Below are 17,264 nucleotides of genomic sequence, written 5' to 3'. Positions count from 1 at the left end.
ACCTCTGTTCCTTCCCTCACCTCTCCTCCTGCCATCACCTCTCCTCCTGCCTCACCTCTGTTCCTTCCCTCACCTCTCCTCCTGTCATCACCTCTCCTCCTGCCTCACCTCTCCTCCTGCCATCACCTCTCCTCCTGCCTCACCTCTCCTCCTGCCATCACCTCTCCTCTTGCCATCACGTCTCCTCCTGTCATCACCTCTCCTCTTGCCATCACGTCTCCTCCTGCCTCACCTCTGTTCCTTCCCTCACCTCTCCTCCTGTCATCACCTCTCCTCCTGCCTCACCTCTCCTCCTGCCATCACCTCTCCTCCTGCCTCACCTCTCCTCCTGCCATCACCTCTCCTCCTGCCATCACCTCTCCTCTTGCCATCACATCTCCTCCTGTCATCACCTCTCCTCCTACCTCACCTCTGTTCCTTCCCTCACCTCTCCTCCTCCTCCCCTCTCCTCCTGCCCTCACCTCTCCTGCCTTCACCTCTCTTCATGGCTCACCCCTCCTACTGCCTCACCTCTTTTCTGAACAGCTTTGATTCTGCCAATCTGGGAGGCTCTTGAAAGAGGCTCCCAGTGTCAGTGAATAAATTAAGAAGTGCACAAAAGGCTTTCTGCAAACCGAGAGGCTGTTTTTATGATCGTGACCTGGGTCCCCAACCCTCTGTCAACCAACAGGGCTCTGCTAAGCCCCATCCCCTAAAATGAAGGGGGGCCTTTCCCCACCAAGTCACCTCTGGTTAAACTGGCCCCTCACTCATTGGATATCCATGGGAGCAGACAGGTCTCCTTCTTTTTTTCTGAAGAAAAAATGGTTAACTCTGCCAGGAAGGGCGCATGGTCTAAGCATCGCTCCTAAAAGCAGAAATATCTGTCACCATCCCCAGTCCAGTCCATTTGCCGCCTTTTCCAGTTGTTACCAATAGCCTCTTCATTCCAGAAAAGGAAGAATGACTTTGGTTGGTTTTTTGAGGCCAGATCCATTCATGACAGAATGTTTGAACATGTGCCCATTAAGTCTTTAGTTGACTCTGTGTAATTGAGAAAAACATTGAGTGTTTATACGTGGGCTGTGTGGATCAGCCAGCCCAGGTCCCTGCCCTGACCTCTCCAACTCACCGCCGCCTAAAGACAGGCTGTGTGGTGTGGGTGTGGGTGAGGTTGTCTACTGCTCTGGGCTCAGCAGCCTGTGTGGCCCCAAAGGGCAGGAGCTGTGCTGTCGTCCTTCCCTCTCCCAGTCCGTGCATCTGCTCGGAGCCTTGGTTACCGATCCCGGCCTCTTCCACAAATGGCCTGCTGTCTAAATTAGAGAAGGGGTGTGAACACAGACTATAAACTGAAATGCAAAATGCAGAGACGCGTGGTTCTGCTGCAAGGCACTGTGGTGAACTCACAGCTACCGAAAAGCGTGGGTTAGAGCCACGCGGCCCTGAGCAAACTGCTTCACGCTCCGTGTCTCCACCTCTGCATCTCAAAATTGGGATGATGACGGCGATGGTGATGGCAGTGGCATCGAAGGTGGGCGTACCTGCCTCTCGGAATAGGCAGGATGGCTTTGTGAACTACAATCCATAAAGCACAGAGCACAGGGAGGAGTTCCGGTGTTCTGTTCTTAACATTCACCACTGGTCCTGAGTGCTGACTTAGAATCAGCCAGTTCACACCTGTGATAATGGTGACTGATAACCTTAACTGTTGCCCGGGCCTGACACAGACCAGAACAATCCATGGGGCCAAGAGGTCACAAAACCTGGGTTTGAATCCCAGCACCTCTGCCGCCGCCCCAACAGTCCCGTCATCCCTCCGAGCCTCCATCTCTTCGTCTGTCACAGGAAGGGTAATGGCTCTTACCTGCTAAGGTCATGCCGAGTCTTACCTGAGCTGGTTATGAAAAGGGCCCCGCGTGTAGCTCGTTGTCTGCCTCCTCAAGTTGTCAACTCACTGCCCATTGCATGTCCCGGGCACCATCACTCTTCTTTTGTTGAGACCTATTTCCTTCCCCAGATGTCAGGGCAGTGCCTGTGTCCCCGCAAAACCACCTGTCCTAAGCTGAATCCTCAGTGGGGAGTGGGTGATGAGGGGTGGTTGGGCCACAGGAAGCCCCACCTTCACAGATGGCCCAATGTTGATTGCCAGAGGGCTCCAGGCTGCCGGGGGCACCTGTTGCTCCCTCTTGTTCTCTCAACACCCTTCCACCACGGGACCAGGCTGGAAGAGGCCCTTGCCAGGTGCAAGCATCTTGAACTTGAACTTTGCAGGCTCCAGAACACTGAGGAATCAATAGATGTTCCTTATAAATTACCCGGTTTGTCCCCATCTGTGATAGCCACAGAAGGTAGGCGGAGACACTGTGTCACAGCACAGTGGGCTCCAAGCCACAGAGCCATGTGCCTCTCTGGGTCCCCGCCCGAGACCTCAGTGTCATCTCAGGCCCCAGGTGCCCCTCCACAGCCCAATTCCAGCCCAGGACACTGCCCCCAGGGCTGACCCCACCCCAGCGCCCTCCCCATGAGGCTCAGCGAGCAGATGACCAAGTTGCAAAGAAAGGTCAAGACGCTCAGACACATCTATCTTTATTTGTTTCCTGTCAGAAAATTTCAAGAATTACACCAAAAAATACTTCAGCCTCTGCTATCTACTGACAAAAATACACCACGAAATTATGAAGCGCTCAGCAGTTTTGCTAGGGACGATGTGTTGTTCCACTTCGGATGACAAATGAATGTACAGGTGACTCGAGGTGATGGGAGGGCTGGGGTGGGAAGGGAGGAAAAACCAGACGAGAGCATTTGGCGGGATACTTTGAGCTACACTAGTCTTATCATCCAGCAGCTGTGTACGATGATTTCGGCAACGTAGCAAGCCACACACACAAATAGTACCCTTTGCATGACCTGCCGGACACTCGTGGGGAACCTGGAGCACCTCTCAAATAAGCAATCCCCCCAGCCAGCCACTTGGGGCCCTGTCGGGCCTGAAGCCAGCACCCCACAGAATGGGCCTCCCTGAAATGTTTGGGAGGGGCCACAGCGTGGGAGTGCCCAGGGCAGGGAAGGGTTCAGTCAGGGCCGGAGGCCGCCTCCTTGTCCAGAGCTTCTGGAATCCCACGGGGGAGCTGGACAAACGTCCCCTGCCAACAGGACGGAGTGGGCACAGACAGCCAACACCCTTCTCAGCTTCCTTTCGCTGCAGCCTCAAGCTCAGCGTCTCTTCCCGGCTCTCACTGAGGGTCCTGGGTAGATCCTATCACGGTTCCTACTGCGATTAGCACTTGGAGAATCAACAAACACAGATTTAAAACTCAGTGCCTGTGCTCTAGCTCAGGCAAGGGTTTACACACCTGCCCTGGGGCTTCCTTCTTCCTGGAGTCCCCCCCACCCTCCACCCCTGCTGTCTTGCAAACCTGGGCAGTGTCCAGCTAGAGATCTAGAAAAATTAGGGGAAAAAAAATGAAGCGAATCTGCCCATGTCTCAATCTCAATGTGTGTGTCTGCATAACCCACGGCCACAGAGTGGGCATTCAGAGCCCAGGCCGTGGGTTGGCTCAGCCACATGGGTCAGCCCCAGCCACAGCAGGGACACTGTGAAGTTGGCAGCAGGGGTCAGTGCGCTCCCGTCCCGGCCGAGTGCGTCCTGGGCTCGGGAATGCCTAAATCAGTCCTTGCTCCGACTCCGCCTCTCCTCGCTCCCCGTGTTCCTATCCTGCAGCCCAGAGGCAGACCACAGAGCCCCGGCGTGTGCGGCTCCCTTGCGCGGCTGCCGTGGAAGCCCACCTTGAAGCTGCTGTTTCCCACCCAGGAAGCCCGCGCCCTTTACCCTTCGGCACTTCCAGAGAGAGCCAGTTCCATGCTTTGGGGTCCTTTCCCTCGTGTCTGTTCTTCTCTGCTTTTAAGTTTGCCTAACAAAGAAGAAGCAGGGGCTTTGAAAATATCTTACATGGGAACAGTCAACACGAAACATGCCTTTGTACATGAGCCTGACTCGGGACGAATCAACAATACCAAGAGACAAAAAGGAACACCGATCCAGACAACTCCAGTGCACGAGATTTTCCAAGAGCTCCTCCCTCCCACCCCACCCCGGCCCCACCCCCGCCCCCATATCCCAGGAGTACGGTGTTGTCTTGTAACTGGAGCTCGGCTTAGCCAACGGGGGTCCCCCTCTCCACCACCGCCCCCCATCCTGGCCGGGCGAGGCCTCTAATGGCCCTGGGTCTTGGGTGGTTTGGGCTCATGGATGACAGCAGCTGCCGACAGCCACGGCCCGATGGCCCGGGCGGTGCTCTGCTTGGCCATGCTGTAGTGGCTGATGACTGTGTAGAAGCGGCTTCTGGAGTTGGGGTCCTGGGAGGAGTAGTAGGCGTCCAGGGAGGCTGGGATGCAGCGCTTGTGCTGGGAAGAAGAGACAGGGTGAGGGGCCGTTCAGGCAGCTGCTTCCACCAGCCCACCACGCAGCCACCCCGTCTGGGGACCACAGCCCCTGTGGGCTCTCATCCAGACGAGAGCAGGTGGCAGCACCCAGCCTGGGCCTGGCACAAAGCGGGGCTTCCCCGGCCCCAACAGCATCACCATTATCAAAGCTGTCCCTTGGAAGACACCCAACGGAATGAGCCTCACACTGACATTGCTTTGTGGCCAACCTCCTTTGCTTTCTGACTGGGTGACTGTAGGGGGCGGTGTTGGCACCACCACCAGACCCCCTCACCCGGCCCCCACTTGCTTTTCCAGGATGTTGCCCGCAGTCACTGGCTGCTAAGTTTGTTTCCTTCATTTTACACTTGTATCTCTTTTCTCTGGTGTCGACAGTCTCAGTTCCTAGCATCAGTGTAACTGTATTTGCATTACCCTACACTATATACAGAGCCATCACAGAACAAGATAAGATCACCACTAAGGATTTGACTACTGAATGAACTTCGAGGTCTTCCTGCTGCTCTGTGTGTTCTCAGAATGCAGACAATTCCCAATTGATGAAGCATCAGCTTCGGAGTTTCTGATTTTGCAGTGGTGGAAAGCTGTGCCCACATTCTGGAATCCCACTGGAGAGCTGGACAAATGTTCTGGTTTTCACTTCCAGTGCAGTAGCCAATACATTACATGATCTAGTCAGCACTTTACTATAAGGGAGGCTTTGTGTGAGAGGACTTTGCACAACTGTAGGTCGCTGTGAGTGTTCTGAGCACGTGTACGGCAGGTTCAGCTAAGCCCTGGCGTTTGGCAGGTTAGGTGGGTTAAATGCATTTTCAACTTGTGATGGGTTTATTGGGAATAACCCCATAGTAAGTTGAGAAGCATCTTTATATTGCAGTTAGGGCCAATATCTTATATTCTGTAGTTGCTGGTGAAATATTTGCTTTCTCTACAAGTTTGCGTCCCCGACTGGATCTAGAGCTACGTTCTGTGTTTAGCTTGTTTCTAGTTACAAGGACCAAGAGTAAGCTACATCCAGAGAAGCCATGCTTCCCTCCCCCAACCCTCCCTTCCCCTTGCATCTTCATTTTTATTAATTTTCTAATTTATCCCTCCAGAATTTCTTTGTGACGAAAACAAGCGAGTATCTTTAGCCTCCCCTTTTCTCACATGAAGGTAAGGTCCCCCTTCCTCCGTTTGTCCACACCATCTTAGAAGACAGTCTGTCCATGCTTCCCCCAGCACAGAAGCTCCATTGCATGGACATAGCGTGGTTTATTCAGCCAGGCCCTAAGGTGCTTCCAGTCTTCAGAACTTTGAGTCCTAGAAGAGTGGAGTCGTAGGAAGCTAACAGCCTATTCCCAGGCCGGGACATCTCCTGTGGAATCCTTCTACTTTGGAACAGAATAGCTGTGGCACCTCAGCAAATCCTCTTAACGTGGCGCTCTTAGCCTCTTTATATAGAATGGGACAACAGACCCTAGTTTTCACAATGATGTACAGTCTCTTTGAGATAATGTTCATGGAAATGTCTAGTTAGGGGCCTGGCAGATAATAGACAATTGATAAATGATAATTACAACTATTGATGCTATCACCTGTTTTAGCTCTAAGGCAGATTCTGTCTTGATTGTCTCTCACGCTGATATGGAGCCTAAAGCTGGACCATCCCCTGACCCTAGAGCGTGGGCTCTACCCTGCCTGCTGGAGACGAATACTGGAAAATGCCTCGCCAGGCTCGCACTACGTCTTAAGCAGTCTGTAGGAAGGCTGCCACAGCCAGAACTTAGAAGCCAAAGAAGAGAAGGCACCAACAATCCCTCTAATGGACGTTGACACTGGCCTGGGGCCACCCACCTGCCCAAAGCTCCTTACCTTATAGACAAATCCTTCTGGGCAGCTGTGGTCATAGGTGAAGGCTTTGTAAACCACCAGGAACACGATGCAGGCGAGGAATGCTAGGGCCAGGCTGACAAGGATGGTGACCTGGGGGAAGACACCGTGGAGAGTCATCCAGCCTCTGCTTGCCCACCCGTCAGCTCACATGCACGGCTCTCAAAACCTGGAAAGAACAGGGCTCCAGGAGCCCAGAAAACTAGAACCCGACTTTGACACTAACTTGCAGCCTTAGGCAAACCACCTGCACTCTGTGGGCCTCGCCCCCCTTCTGCAGGACAATCTTTGAGGTTCCTTTTTGACTCAACATGTGGATTTCCCACCTTGTTTCACTTTCTCTATTAACTGTGCAGGGAGTGGGACATGGGACCCTTCAGCCAATGCTTCTGGTGCCTCTTGGCTACCAGCATCCCCACCCCCACCCCCACCCCCACTACTGATATCCAATCTCAGACAGCAACTCTTTATTTAACATCCACTCGGACATCAGAGCCACACTTTGAAAACAACTCCCCCCACCCCTCCCCACACTCCCTGCTCTTTGTCTACCTCAGAGTTGCTTCCCCTGGATTCTTCCTCGTTGCAGGAAATGTCAATTCCACCTTTGCAGTCAGGAAAGCTGGAAGCTTTGAAGTTAACCTTGACCTTCTTTGCTTCTGCTCCACACCCGATCTACCAGCAGCATGCTTTCCCATGCATCCATCATCTCACTGTGGCTTCTGGTCTCAACTCCTTGCACCCTGGCCCAAGCCATCATGCCCCGTGACCTGCAGTCATGAAGCAGCCTGCTAACTCATCGCTTCCTTGCACCCTCTGCTATATTTGACACAGCAACCAGAGGGATCATTGTCAAGTCTGAGCCAGGACATCTTCCTTTTCTGCTCACAAGGACACAGTGATCTCCAACTTGGAGTCTCCCATCCTTTATCCACATAAGCAACATTAAAGAAGCAATACAACAGCAAGCAAACTGAGAGCACCGCCAGGATTTGGCAGCAAAGAGTAGATGGCTGCCTTCAAGGGAACCTCCAGGCTTGCACTGGCCCCGTGCACTGCCTGTGATCTTGGGACATGATTTTGGGACAATGGTGTTAATCAACAGGATTTTATTGCCAAGTTAGTTTTTGGAAGCTGGTAGCCCTTGGAGCCCACTGGCCTCAAAATATGATAGACATCCTCTCGCAAAGAAAAATGCAACCAATCTTAGGCATGTCTGTCCAGTCTCCTTCTCACTCCAGGGCCTGTTTATAAGGATAGGAAGAGACAGGACTTCAAAGAAGCAGAGTTGTTTGTTGACGGGGAGGGCTTTGAGAAAGGAAAGATAAGGGGGATCTGAGGAGAGTCTGTCTGAGTTTTATGGGCAGACAGACACCATCCCTGAGAAATTCCCTGTGCATGTGGATGAGGTTTGAGGAGGGCGATGTGTCAAATCCCATTTTTATCCATTGCTGATGCACGGTGCTGCCCCCCCATTACCCTCCTCCCCAGCCGCCCTCGGCTGAAGCCCTCTGCGCTTATCTCCTTGCCCCGGATTGGGTTGAGGGTGGCATAGCAGGGAGATGCTACGGAGATCAGACCAGAGTCACCCAGCAGGATGTGGGGCCGAGATGGAAGTCAGTGGAGGTTGAACATGGAGTGGGAGATCTCCCTCAAAGGCACACCTACCCACCCCCCGTGCCCTGTCCCTCTGAGGATAGCATTTTCCTGGCACAGAAGAGGAATGGTCAAGGCCACTGTCCACCACCAGGGCTGGGGACCCAGGAACATGGCTGGCAGACGTTTGGAGGAGTGGAGGGCTAAAGAAATCAAAAACACCCAGATTTCCTGAAGGCTCAGATGTCCAACAACTGAGGGATGGGTACACAAACTGTGATGACATCAGCCTTTGTATCCATGGATCCAACCAAGTGCAGACTGAAAATGTGCTGGGAAAACTTGTGTTTGCACTGAACATGTCCAGACTTCTCTTTGTTTCATGACTCCCTAAACAACACATAGTTAACGGTTTCCACAGTGTTGCATTGCGCTGTGTTCTAAGTCATCTAGAGACAGCTCAGAGCCGGACAAGGGAAGGTCTGGCCCGCGAAATTGCTGGGCCTGGCCCTGCCAAGGCAATCGCAGGCAGGACTTGAAATTCAATCCATTTGTACGGCCCGTGAATGATGTTCTAAATATCAAAATGGCCCTCGGCAGAGAAAAGGTGCCCCTCCCCGAGTATAAGGGAGGTACGCATAAGTTAAATATAAATACCAGGTCATTTTATGTAAGCTACTTGAGCATCCATAGCTTTGGTATGTTTAGGGGTCCCAGAATGAATCCCCTGACAATTAGCAGGGGAAGACTGTCCATGCATTCAAAGGCATATTATTCAGCTGTAAAAGAAATGAAGCATCTGCTACAAATACAGGTGCACCTTGAAAACTTGACAAATGAGAGGAGCCACACATAAAAGGTCACACATCCGATGATTCTATTTGTATGAAATATTTAGAAAAGGCAAATCCAGAGGGGCTGGGGGTAGGGGAGAGGGTGATGCCTGCCAATTGTCACAGGGTTTTCTTTTAGGCAATGCAAAGCTTTTACAAGTAGACAGAGGTGATGGCTGTACACTGTAACTATTTTAAATGCCACTGAGTTGTTCACTTTAAAATGATTGATGCAGGGGCCAGTGTTGGGGCATTATGGGTAAATCTGCCACCTGCAGTGCCCACCATATGGGCACTGGTTTGAGTCTCGGCTGTTCCACTTCCAATCCAGCTCCCTGCTTATGCACCTGGAAAAGATAGCCCAAGTCCTTGGACCCCTGCACCCATGTGGGAGACCCGGAAGAAGCTTCTGGCTCCTAACTTCAGATTGGCCCAGCTCTGGTGGTTATAGCCATTTGGGGAGTGAACCAGCAGATAGAAGACCTCTCTCTCTCTCTGTCTCTGTCTCTTCCTCTCTCTGTCTTTTCAAATAAAATAAAATAAATCTTTAAAAATGATTGATTTCATGTTGTATGAATCTTACCTCAATTTTTAAAAAGTGAAGGGACCAATTGCAAGTGGACACCATGGCCTCCGCCCCCACAGTGGGACTCTTCCCAGACAAGGCTAACTTCCGTCAGGCTGTGCCTTATGGTGAACAGAGGCTGTTTGAGCTAAAGAAGAGTTTGCCTCCCTGGAAACTTCTGGAATTTTGGCAACTTCTGCAACTCAAGGCTGATCATTCCTCGAGACCTCAGGGTAGCCAGGCAGTTCAGGGAGGTAAGTCAGCCATGGCCCGCTGGGGGCCCCACAGTCTATTGTGTGAGGAGGGCTGGGCACTTACTGCACACAGGGTGACACCAGCAACAGGGCCACTGGACCTGATGGGAGCAGGGAGCAGGGAAGTCCTCTGTGGGGGCATGACACAAGAAGTGGCTTCATACAGAACTCTGGGACAGTGACTGAGCACTCGTTCACTCCCCAAATGGCCACACCAGCCAGGGCTGGGCCAGGCAAAAGCCAGAAGCCAGCAGCTTCATCCGGGTCTCCCACATGGGTTTAGGGGGTTCAAGTATTTGGGCCATCTTCCACTGCCTTCTCAGGTGCATTAGCGGGGAGCTGGATCAGAAGTGGAGCAGCTGGGACTCCAAACGGCACCCATACGGGATGCACACCTGCTGTGCACAGAAGTTGCAGAAGCCCGGCTGTGCTGGAAGCCTCGCCAGCTTGGGCAAGGGCTGGCCCGGAGGGTGCAAGTGAGGGGAGGCCTGGGAGGCTGGGCAGCGGGGGAGAGACTCCCTGAAAACCTGGGCTTTATCTCCAGGGTAACAGGAAGCTACTTAGGGGTTTTAAGCAGCAGAGTGGCAGGCTCAGGATTCTATTTTGGAAGGACACAAGGGAACTGCAATAAGTTTGTGGAAAATAGAAATAAATGCCAAGTTTATTTGGGTGTGGGACAATTTCAGAAGGCATGCATCCCTGTAGACTGTGGGGGTCCCCAGTGGGCAGTGCCTGACTTACCATCCTGCACTGCCTGGATGCCCCGGGCTCTCGAGGCATGATTGGCCTTGAGTTGCAGAAGTTGCCAAAATTCCAAGACTCCATGCAAATGCATGCTATGAAAAGGGCTGTGCATGGATTGCTCTGTGGGGAGTCCCCGTTTGGCTCCAGGATGAGGTTTGCTGCGGGTGGATTTCACCAGAGCGCCCTGCAGAACCAGCGCCGCTGCCCTGCCCTGCCTCTCCCTCTCCGGCAGATTTGAGGAATGCAGGGGTTGCACACACTGGGTCCCTGCAGCAGAGCTCCTGCCACGGCCCCGGAGGCTGGGGGCAGAAGATCCCGCTTCCCCACGCAGCCTGTCTGAACATGACAGTCTGAGCGTGCATCGATATTTATCGACAAGTTTATATAACGTTGCTCCTCGGAGACAAAGCAAAGACCTTGCTCTCAACTCTTGAATTTTACAGCCTGGGACTAGCAATAAACAGCCTGGTGGTTCTCTGGCACCGGGTGTGAGTGTGTCCCCAGCATTGTGGTCCTCACCCTCAGCACGCCAGAGCCCCCCCTCTGGTCCCGTCTCCCTGCTGGCTCGCTCATTCACTCACTCAGCACATACTTATCAGGCCCCGTGCCACAGTCCTAGCCTCAAGGAGTCCACCGCTGGGACAGAGGCAGACACGGAATGAGCAAATAAGCAAATAGAGACGGGCCAAGCGAGAACGCAGGGCTGGAGCCAAGCACAGGAAGAGGAGCGCCCAGGTGGGGCAGTCCGAAAGGAAGAGCCAGTGCGAGGTGAGCTCCGGCCATTGCATCGCACGCCTGCCTTGGGGACAGCCCAGGGTTGCAGAGGGTCTGGCAGGAGCAGTCTGGCAGCCACCAAGGGGCCCAAGGAGGAGAGCGGGCCAAGGGCAGTAAGGGAGAGGCAGAGGCTGGCACTGTGGGCTTCGGACGTCAACGTCATCCTTGTCCTCCCCAAGACAGGAGCCTCCAGCGTCCAGCCCTGGTCCTTTGAGTGTAACCGTCCCATTCAGCCACCACCCCCAGGCTCACGGGTTCCCGGCAGTCGGGCCCCCAGCCCACAGCTCTTGCTCGGGCCTTCTCCTCAGCCTTCCCGTCCAGCCCTGAGCTGGAGCTGGGCCCCCTCTGCTCCTCCAGTGGGGACTGGGGTCACTGCCACGAGCTCAGTCCTTGCAACCTCCATCTGCCGGGGACACCGCAGGCAGCAAGCGAGACTTGTCTGTTGTGTCGGGCACAGAGACTTGTGCAAAGTAAGGACCAGAGATGTTGCTGAACCGCAATATTGAGTTGAATTAAGCTCTCATGCTCTCTCTCTCTCACACACACACCACCCAGTCCAAACCACACTCAAGGCAGATGGGACGTGTCCACACCTCCACTCCACCTTCTGTTCTTTCCCAGTCCTCCTTCCCAGCCCCATCCATCAGCAGCCCTGCCCACCTGCCCAAACAGAAGCCCCAGCACTCGGGAAAGAATCAGGGCTTGGGTCAGCATCGGCTAAGGCGGGGTCAAGATGTCTCTGTCCACTTCTAGGGTCACAGAGAGAACAGAGGAAGGCAAGCTGAGGGAGGGGTTGGCAGTGCTGGGGGAGAGGGGCTGGGCCTGGCGTAATAGGGCCCACCTCCCCACAATCCATGTCATCTCCATATCAATAATAATAAATTATACAAGCGATTAGGTGTGTGTGAGCACCCCAATCCCCTGAAGGAGGTAGAAATACCAGCCCCATTTTTCTGATGGAGAAACAGGTTCTGAGAGGTAAGTGGGCTGCCTGAAGCCCCTTCAGTTGGGAAACGTTACGTGGGGACCATTCCCCGAGGTGTCTCTTGGGCACCCGGAGCTCACCATGTTCACAGCAAGCCCATGTCGTCCTCCACAGTCACGGTGGGAAGCCCCACTGGCCACTGCTCAGGCCTGGCCGCCTGCAGCCCTCCCCACCTCCCCTGCGCCCCCACCCAGGACTAGCACCTGCTCGGCCTCCAGCTGCGGTAGCTTCTGGCTCTGCCGTCACTTCTTTACCACGCCTGATGGTCCTCACTGTGAGCTCCCTGGCCAGGACCACCGCCTCCTCGCCCCTGCCTGCAGCAGTACCCTCATCACTGCTCCCCTGGCCCCGGTCTCCACCCTGGACTCTCTAACAAGCCACCTTGGCCATGCTGCTTCCCTGAGGTATGAGTCCCACCTGCAGGACGGCGCCCTGACTCCTGAACATAGCAGACAAGGCCCTTCCTCCCCCAGTCTCCGTTTCCTCCAGCTCCCCCCAGCGCCCCCCCCCCACACACACTTGCAGTTGCTGCTCCCACGGCCCAGAACACCAAACAGGTGCCTACTCCTAGATCCAGTTCAAAGATTCTCCCCCATCCTTGAAGACATCCTCTCCAGAGTCCTTGGGCCATCCTGGGCCACTGGCCCATGTGCTCACAGAGTCCTGAGACTGCCCCAGTGTGCCACAGTAACCCCCTCGTGGGAGGCGGGGTGGGATGCCATGCCACACTTGCACTTAGTAAACTCTGGCCACATGCCCAGCACTGGGCCAGGCGCTGTCTACAGACACACTCTGGTTAGCCTCACCACAGCCCTGTGAGCAGGTGCTGTAGCTCCATCTTCCAGGAGTAGAGGCTGAAGCAGAGAGAGATTATGTAATTGTCTCCAAGTCCCACAGCTCATGAAATAACACCGTCCAAGGACTGGCATCGTGGCACAGTTAGGTTAAGCTTCTGCCTACAACACCAGCATCCTGGATCATAGTACCGGTTCAAGTCCCGGCTCCACTTCGGATCTAGCTCCCTGCTAGCACACCTGGGAAAGAAGCAGAAGATGGTCCAAGTGCTTGGGCCCCTGCCACCTATGTGGGACACCCAGATGGAGTTCTGGGCTTCTGGCTTCAGCCTGGCCCAACTTGGTTGTTGCAGCCATTTGGGGAGTGAACCAGTGAATGGAAGACCTCTCTCTCTCTCTCTCTCTCTCTCTCTCTCTCTCTCTCTCTCTGTCTTCCTCTCCTCCCTCTTCCTCTTAAACAAATAAATGATTTTTTTTAAAGGAGGACAATTGGGAGCCTAACTTGAGAAGCGTGGCCTGGCCTGTTAGTCAGCGCCATCCTCCTCACAAAGTGCTCACTGAAGAATTTCCTTGTCCGCTGGACATGCACTGGCCCTCCACTGTGTCACTGATCATTCTACATGAAGGGTTTGGAATACTAAAGAGGACGTGGTGACCCCTGCTCCCACGACCCCATGATGTCCACCTCGAATCCCTGTGAATGAGCCCCTCCACCTGCGAGCGGGAAATAAGAGTATCTGAGGATTCAACCAGATGTCGCCTGTGAGAGCTGGCTGCGGGCTGCGCGGAGGCCCCTGGAAGACATGTGCACACCCACCTCTCCGGAGCCTGCGCGAGAGGCCTCACTTGGAAAGGAGGTCTTTGCGGATCAGAAACGCACCTGTCAGACACATGCAGAGTGCAGAGGAGCCCCCTGCAGACGGAGGGAACTGAGGTCGGAGTGACGCTGGAAGAGACGAAAGACCCTGCCCTGGACGCTGCGAGGCAGCACGGCCCTGCCAAGCCCTCAGCTTGGGCCCTCTGGCCTGCTGAGCCGTGAGGGAGTGAGTTTCTGAAGCCCTGCGCCTCGTGGTGTATAGCGATTTCTTACGACAGCTCCAGGAAATGAATGCAGCGCCCGCACCTACAACCACCCTGGTGCTTGGTAAACTAACCCCCCTTTCTCCTCATCACCTGCCTTGCTCCGCAGTGTGCATTTCACAGGTTCCATGTGCTCCTGGGCTGACATGGCTCCACTCCATGCCATCTGTCTCTTGCCCCCTTGCCAAACTCCTGGTCAGGCTTCAAAACCCAACCTACCACACGTTGCCACCTCTGGGCAGCCCTCCTCGCCTATGTGTACTCTTGTTATACCTGGCGCATCCCTCTGCCACTTAGTACTCTACTCCGTGTGTCCCAATCATCCGTTCTATTGTGTGGTGTGTCATAGGACCATACCTATTTTACTTTGCAGCTTGGGCTTCCAGCTCATGAGTGGGCACAAGGTCATGGAGATGTTGAATGCAAATCCCACCTTCCCTACTGCACACTCCTGTCCTCATGTTTAGCACAGAGCCCTGCCTTGCAATGAGGCTTCAGGACCCTTCCCAACCGGTCCACAGCCTGGCGGGGTGAGTGCAAGGACGAGGAAGAGCCCTGTTGGGTAGTCACTGCCTAAGCTCTCTGAAGGAGGATTCCTTCATTGGTTCTAAGGTGATCTGCTTCCTCCCTGCTGTGCCCTTAACAAGGGGAAGCTTCTGCAATGGCGGCTGGGAGAACTGCAGCCTTCGTGGTGGACAACATCCACGTGGCTCTCCACACTTGCTGGGGCCCCACCAACCTTCCTCTCTGACCTCTGCCTCTGATGTGCTGTGTGACCTTGGGGAAAATGCTTCACCTCTCTGAGCCCTTGTTTCCTGTTGGTGTGACTCAGTGAGATGATGCCTACTGAGTACTGGCACATGGGCACAGCTGCAGCCAGCAATCACTCCTTGACTGCTCAACAGTGCACCAGCTACTGGGACAAGTGATTTTTATGTATATTATCTCCTCCATGCCTCCTCATGACCCAACTGCGACCCCATTTTGCACTTGTGGAAACTGAGGTACAGCAGAGTTAGAACCGGCCTGAGGCCACGTGGCTACTGAAGGTGCAGAGGCTGCTTTGAACTCTGGGGTAGCTGATGAGGAAGGAAGGCCTCAACCCCAACACCACTTCACTGGCCATTCAGGAAACTGTCAGGCCGGTAGCTGCGTCTGCTTGCAGGAGTGGCCTGAGCGCAAGGCTATGCCCCAGACAGGGTGATTTTTGCTTAGCGGAAGTCACCACGGAGTGACAACGCCCAGGGGTACAGCAGAGTGCAGAACAGCAAGTCCCTGCCCACTGGCAGCCCAGCCAGGACACTGAGCTAGGACCACCGCCACCCCACCCTTCCCCAGCCACCTGCACACCAGGAAGTTCATCGCCATTAATATTCAGCCGCAGCTACACCCCAGCGCCACAATACCCAACGAGCAGGCCCTTCGGATGAAGAACGCAAACCCTGGAAACCTCAAAGCAATAGAACCACTCACATCAGGGAAATTAAATTTTGTGGGGAGATAAAAACAGTGCAGCCCGAGGGACATTCGTCTTTCCTCTGGCAGCTGGAACCCCCAGGGACGGAATTCGGCTGCCCGGCGCCTCGTACCTGGCTCAGCCCCAAAGATCCCACAACAGGGCTTGAGTGGGACGTGCAACTGGCTCACAGCCTCTGTAAATTCCACCCAACTGACGCCCTGGTTTCCTCGGCCCTTTGCCTCGTGGTGGGGGCCAGGTTGTCTGGACTGCATCGCAGCTCCACCTCCCAATCCGTGCCTGAGTCCGGGAACCCTGCCTGCCCTTTGGAATCCTCAGCTTACTTCTCCGGGAAATGGGGGCGATGCACCTGGCTTCTGTAAGACTGCACGTAGCTGAGCGTGAGAGACCTCAGGATGGCCCAGACCCATAGAAGACGCTCAGCCCCTCACAGGAACAACCTGAGCCTCCATGGAGTGCTCTCGGGTCCTCACAGCTCTACGGAGGTAGGTATTGTCCGTGTGCCCATTTTGCAGATGCTACATCCGAGGCTGACAGAATGATTTACATGTATGAGGGAGAGAGTGAGGATTTGAACTGAGGTCCAGCTAGCTCAGAAGTCTGGCCGCCCATCTGTATGTTAGGTTGTCTATAAACCTATAACCACTTTAGACTTTATTTTCATTAAGAATGGGTTGTGCTAGTATCATAAGAATGATGTTTGAAATCCAAGAGGAGAAATACCCATTATAATCAGGCCACTTTCTCCAATTCATTTTTACATGTGTGCTTCTAGTTCCTATCCACATGCAGCCCAGCATAAAAACTTGATTCTTTCTTCTTTTAATTTTCACACACACACACTTCCTTCAAATTTCTGCGGCCACAGAGTACATCCCCACATACCAAGTCTGGGTCTTCCCAAAACAAGAACAAGAAAAGTGATTCTCAGTTGTCATGTTAATCCACACACAACCGTCATGACAGGACAAGTGTCCACTGGAGAGGTCAAGATGCCGCTCGGGATGCCCATGTCCCATGTCACAGTACCTGCTCCTATTCTAACCTCCTGCCAATGTACCTCCTGGGAGCTAGAGGTGATGACTCAGGTGGGCGGGCAGGTGCACCTGCCACCCGTGTGGGAGACCTGGTTCAGTTCCCTGCTCCTGGCTGCAGCCTGATCCAGCCCCGGCTGCTGCAGACATTTGGGGAGTGAACCATTGGAAGGGAGAGCTCTGTCTGTCTCTGTCTCATAAATGAATAAGCACATAATTTTTAAAAAAATCATAAGTTATACACAAGAAGAACTGGAAAAGGAAGTGTCACGTGTTAAGAGCATAAGCCAAGGCTGCTGGTTATTGCCACTGTCCCTGCCATAATCATGCCTCACTGGGGCTGGATTTGGTTCGGTTATTTCCTCAGCCTGAGGGCCACCAGGTGTGCACTGTGGCACCATCACCTGTGATCTGATGGGCCCTCCAGAGTGAGGCCTCTCAATGGTCTCTGAGCTGCCTCAGGACAGATGGACAATTCAAGCGGATGGGATGGGACAGAAAGAATCTCTTGGGCTTCTCCTGAGTCCCCTGCCTGACCCACTCCCCGCTGGCCATCAGAGAGATCCGCCTACAGCCATCTGCTCAGCATGACCCGGCACAACTGAAAACCCTGCCCTCACCACCTGTGTCCTGGCACAGTTGGCTGGGGCCCCACTGGGCATCCCACCGTCCAAGGAGATAAATCGGCCGCAGCCTGGGGTTCCCACCATGGCTGTTGATGCCCCCTGGTCTGCTCCAAACCCAGAAATCAGCATTTTTCACACATCCAAGAGGTTTTAATACAAGTAACCTGGGGCAAGTCCAAAATCAGAGGCGAGGAATTCACACCTCTTG

The 17,264-nt window shown here is 54.0% G+C and overlaps 1 protein-coding gene across 1 annotated transcript in view; it reads right to left on the bottom strand.

The window, feature by feature from the left end:
* Positions 1–4,070: 4,070 nt before the first annotated feature.
* The window catches only part of NSG2 (neuronal vesicle trafficking associated 2), a 60,284-nt gene continuing 47,090 nt past the window's right edge, over positions 4,071–17,264 (bottom strand). Inside the window, exons 4-5 of the mRNA XM_002710389.5 lie at positions 6,277–6,387; positions 4,071–4,383 (exon numbers count right to left, since the gene is read on the bottom strand). Of these exons, the coding sequence (XP_002710435.4) occupies positions 4,192–4,383; positions 6,277–6,387 (303 nt within the window). The 3' untranslated portion in view covers positions 4,071–4,191. The remainder of the gene's footprint in view (positions 4,384–6,276; positions 6,388–17,264) is intronic.

This window comes from Oryctolagus cuniculus, chromosome 6, assembly GCF_964237555.1.
Source record: "Oryctolagus cuniculus chromosome 6, mOryCun1.1, whole genome shotgun sequence".
Lineage (NCBI taxonomy): Eukaryota > Metazoa > Chordata > Mammalia > Lagomorpha > Leporidae > Oryctolagus > Oryctolagus cuniculus.
The sequence above is the reverse complement of the archived record's forward strand: the minus strand, read 5'-3'. Positions and strand labels throughout refer to the sequence as shown.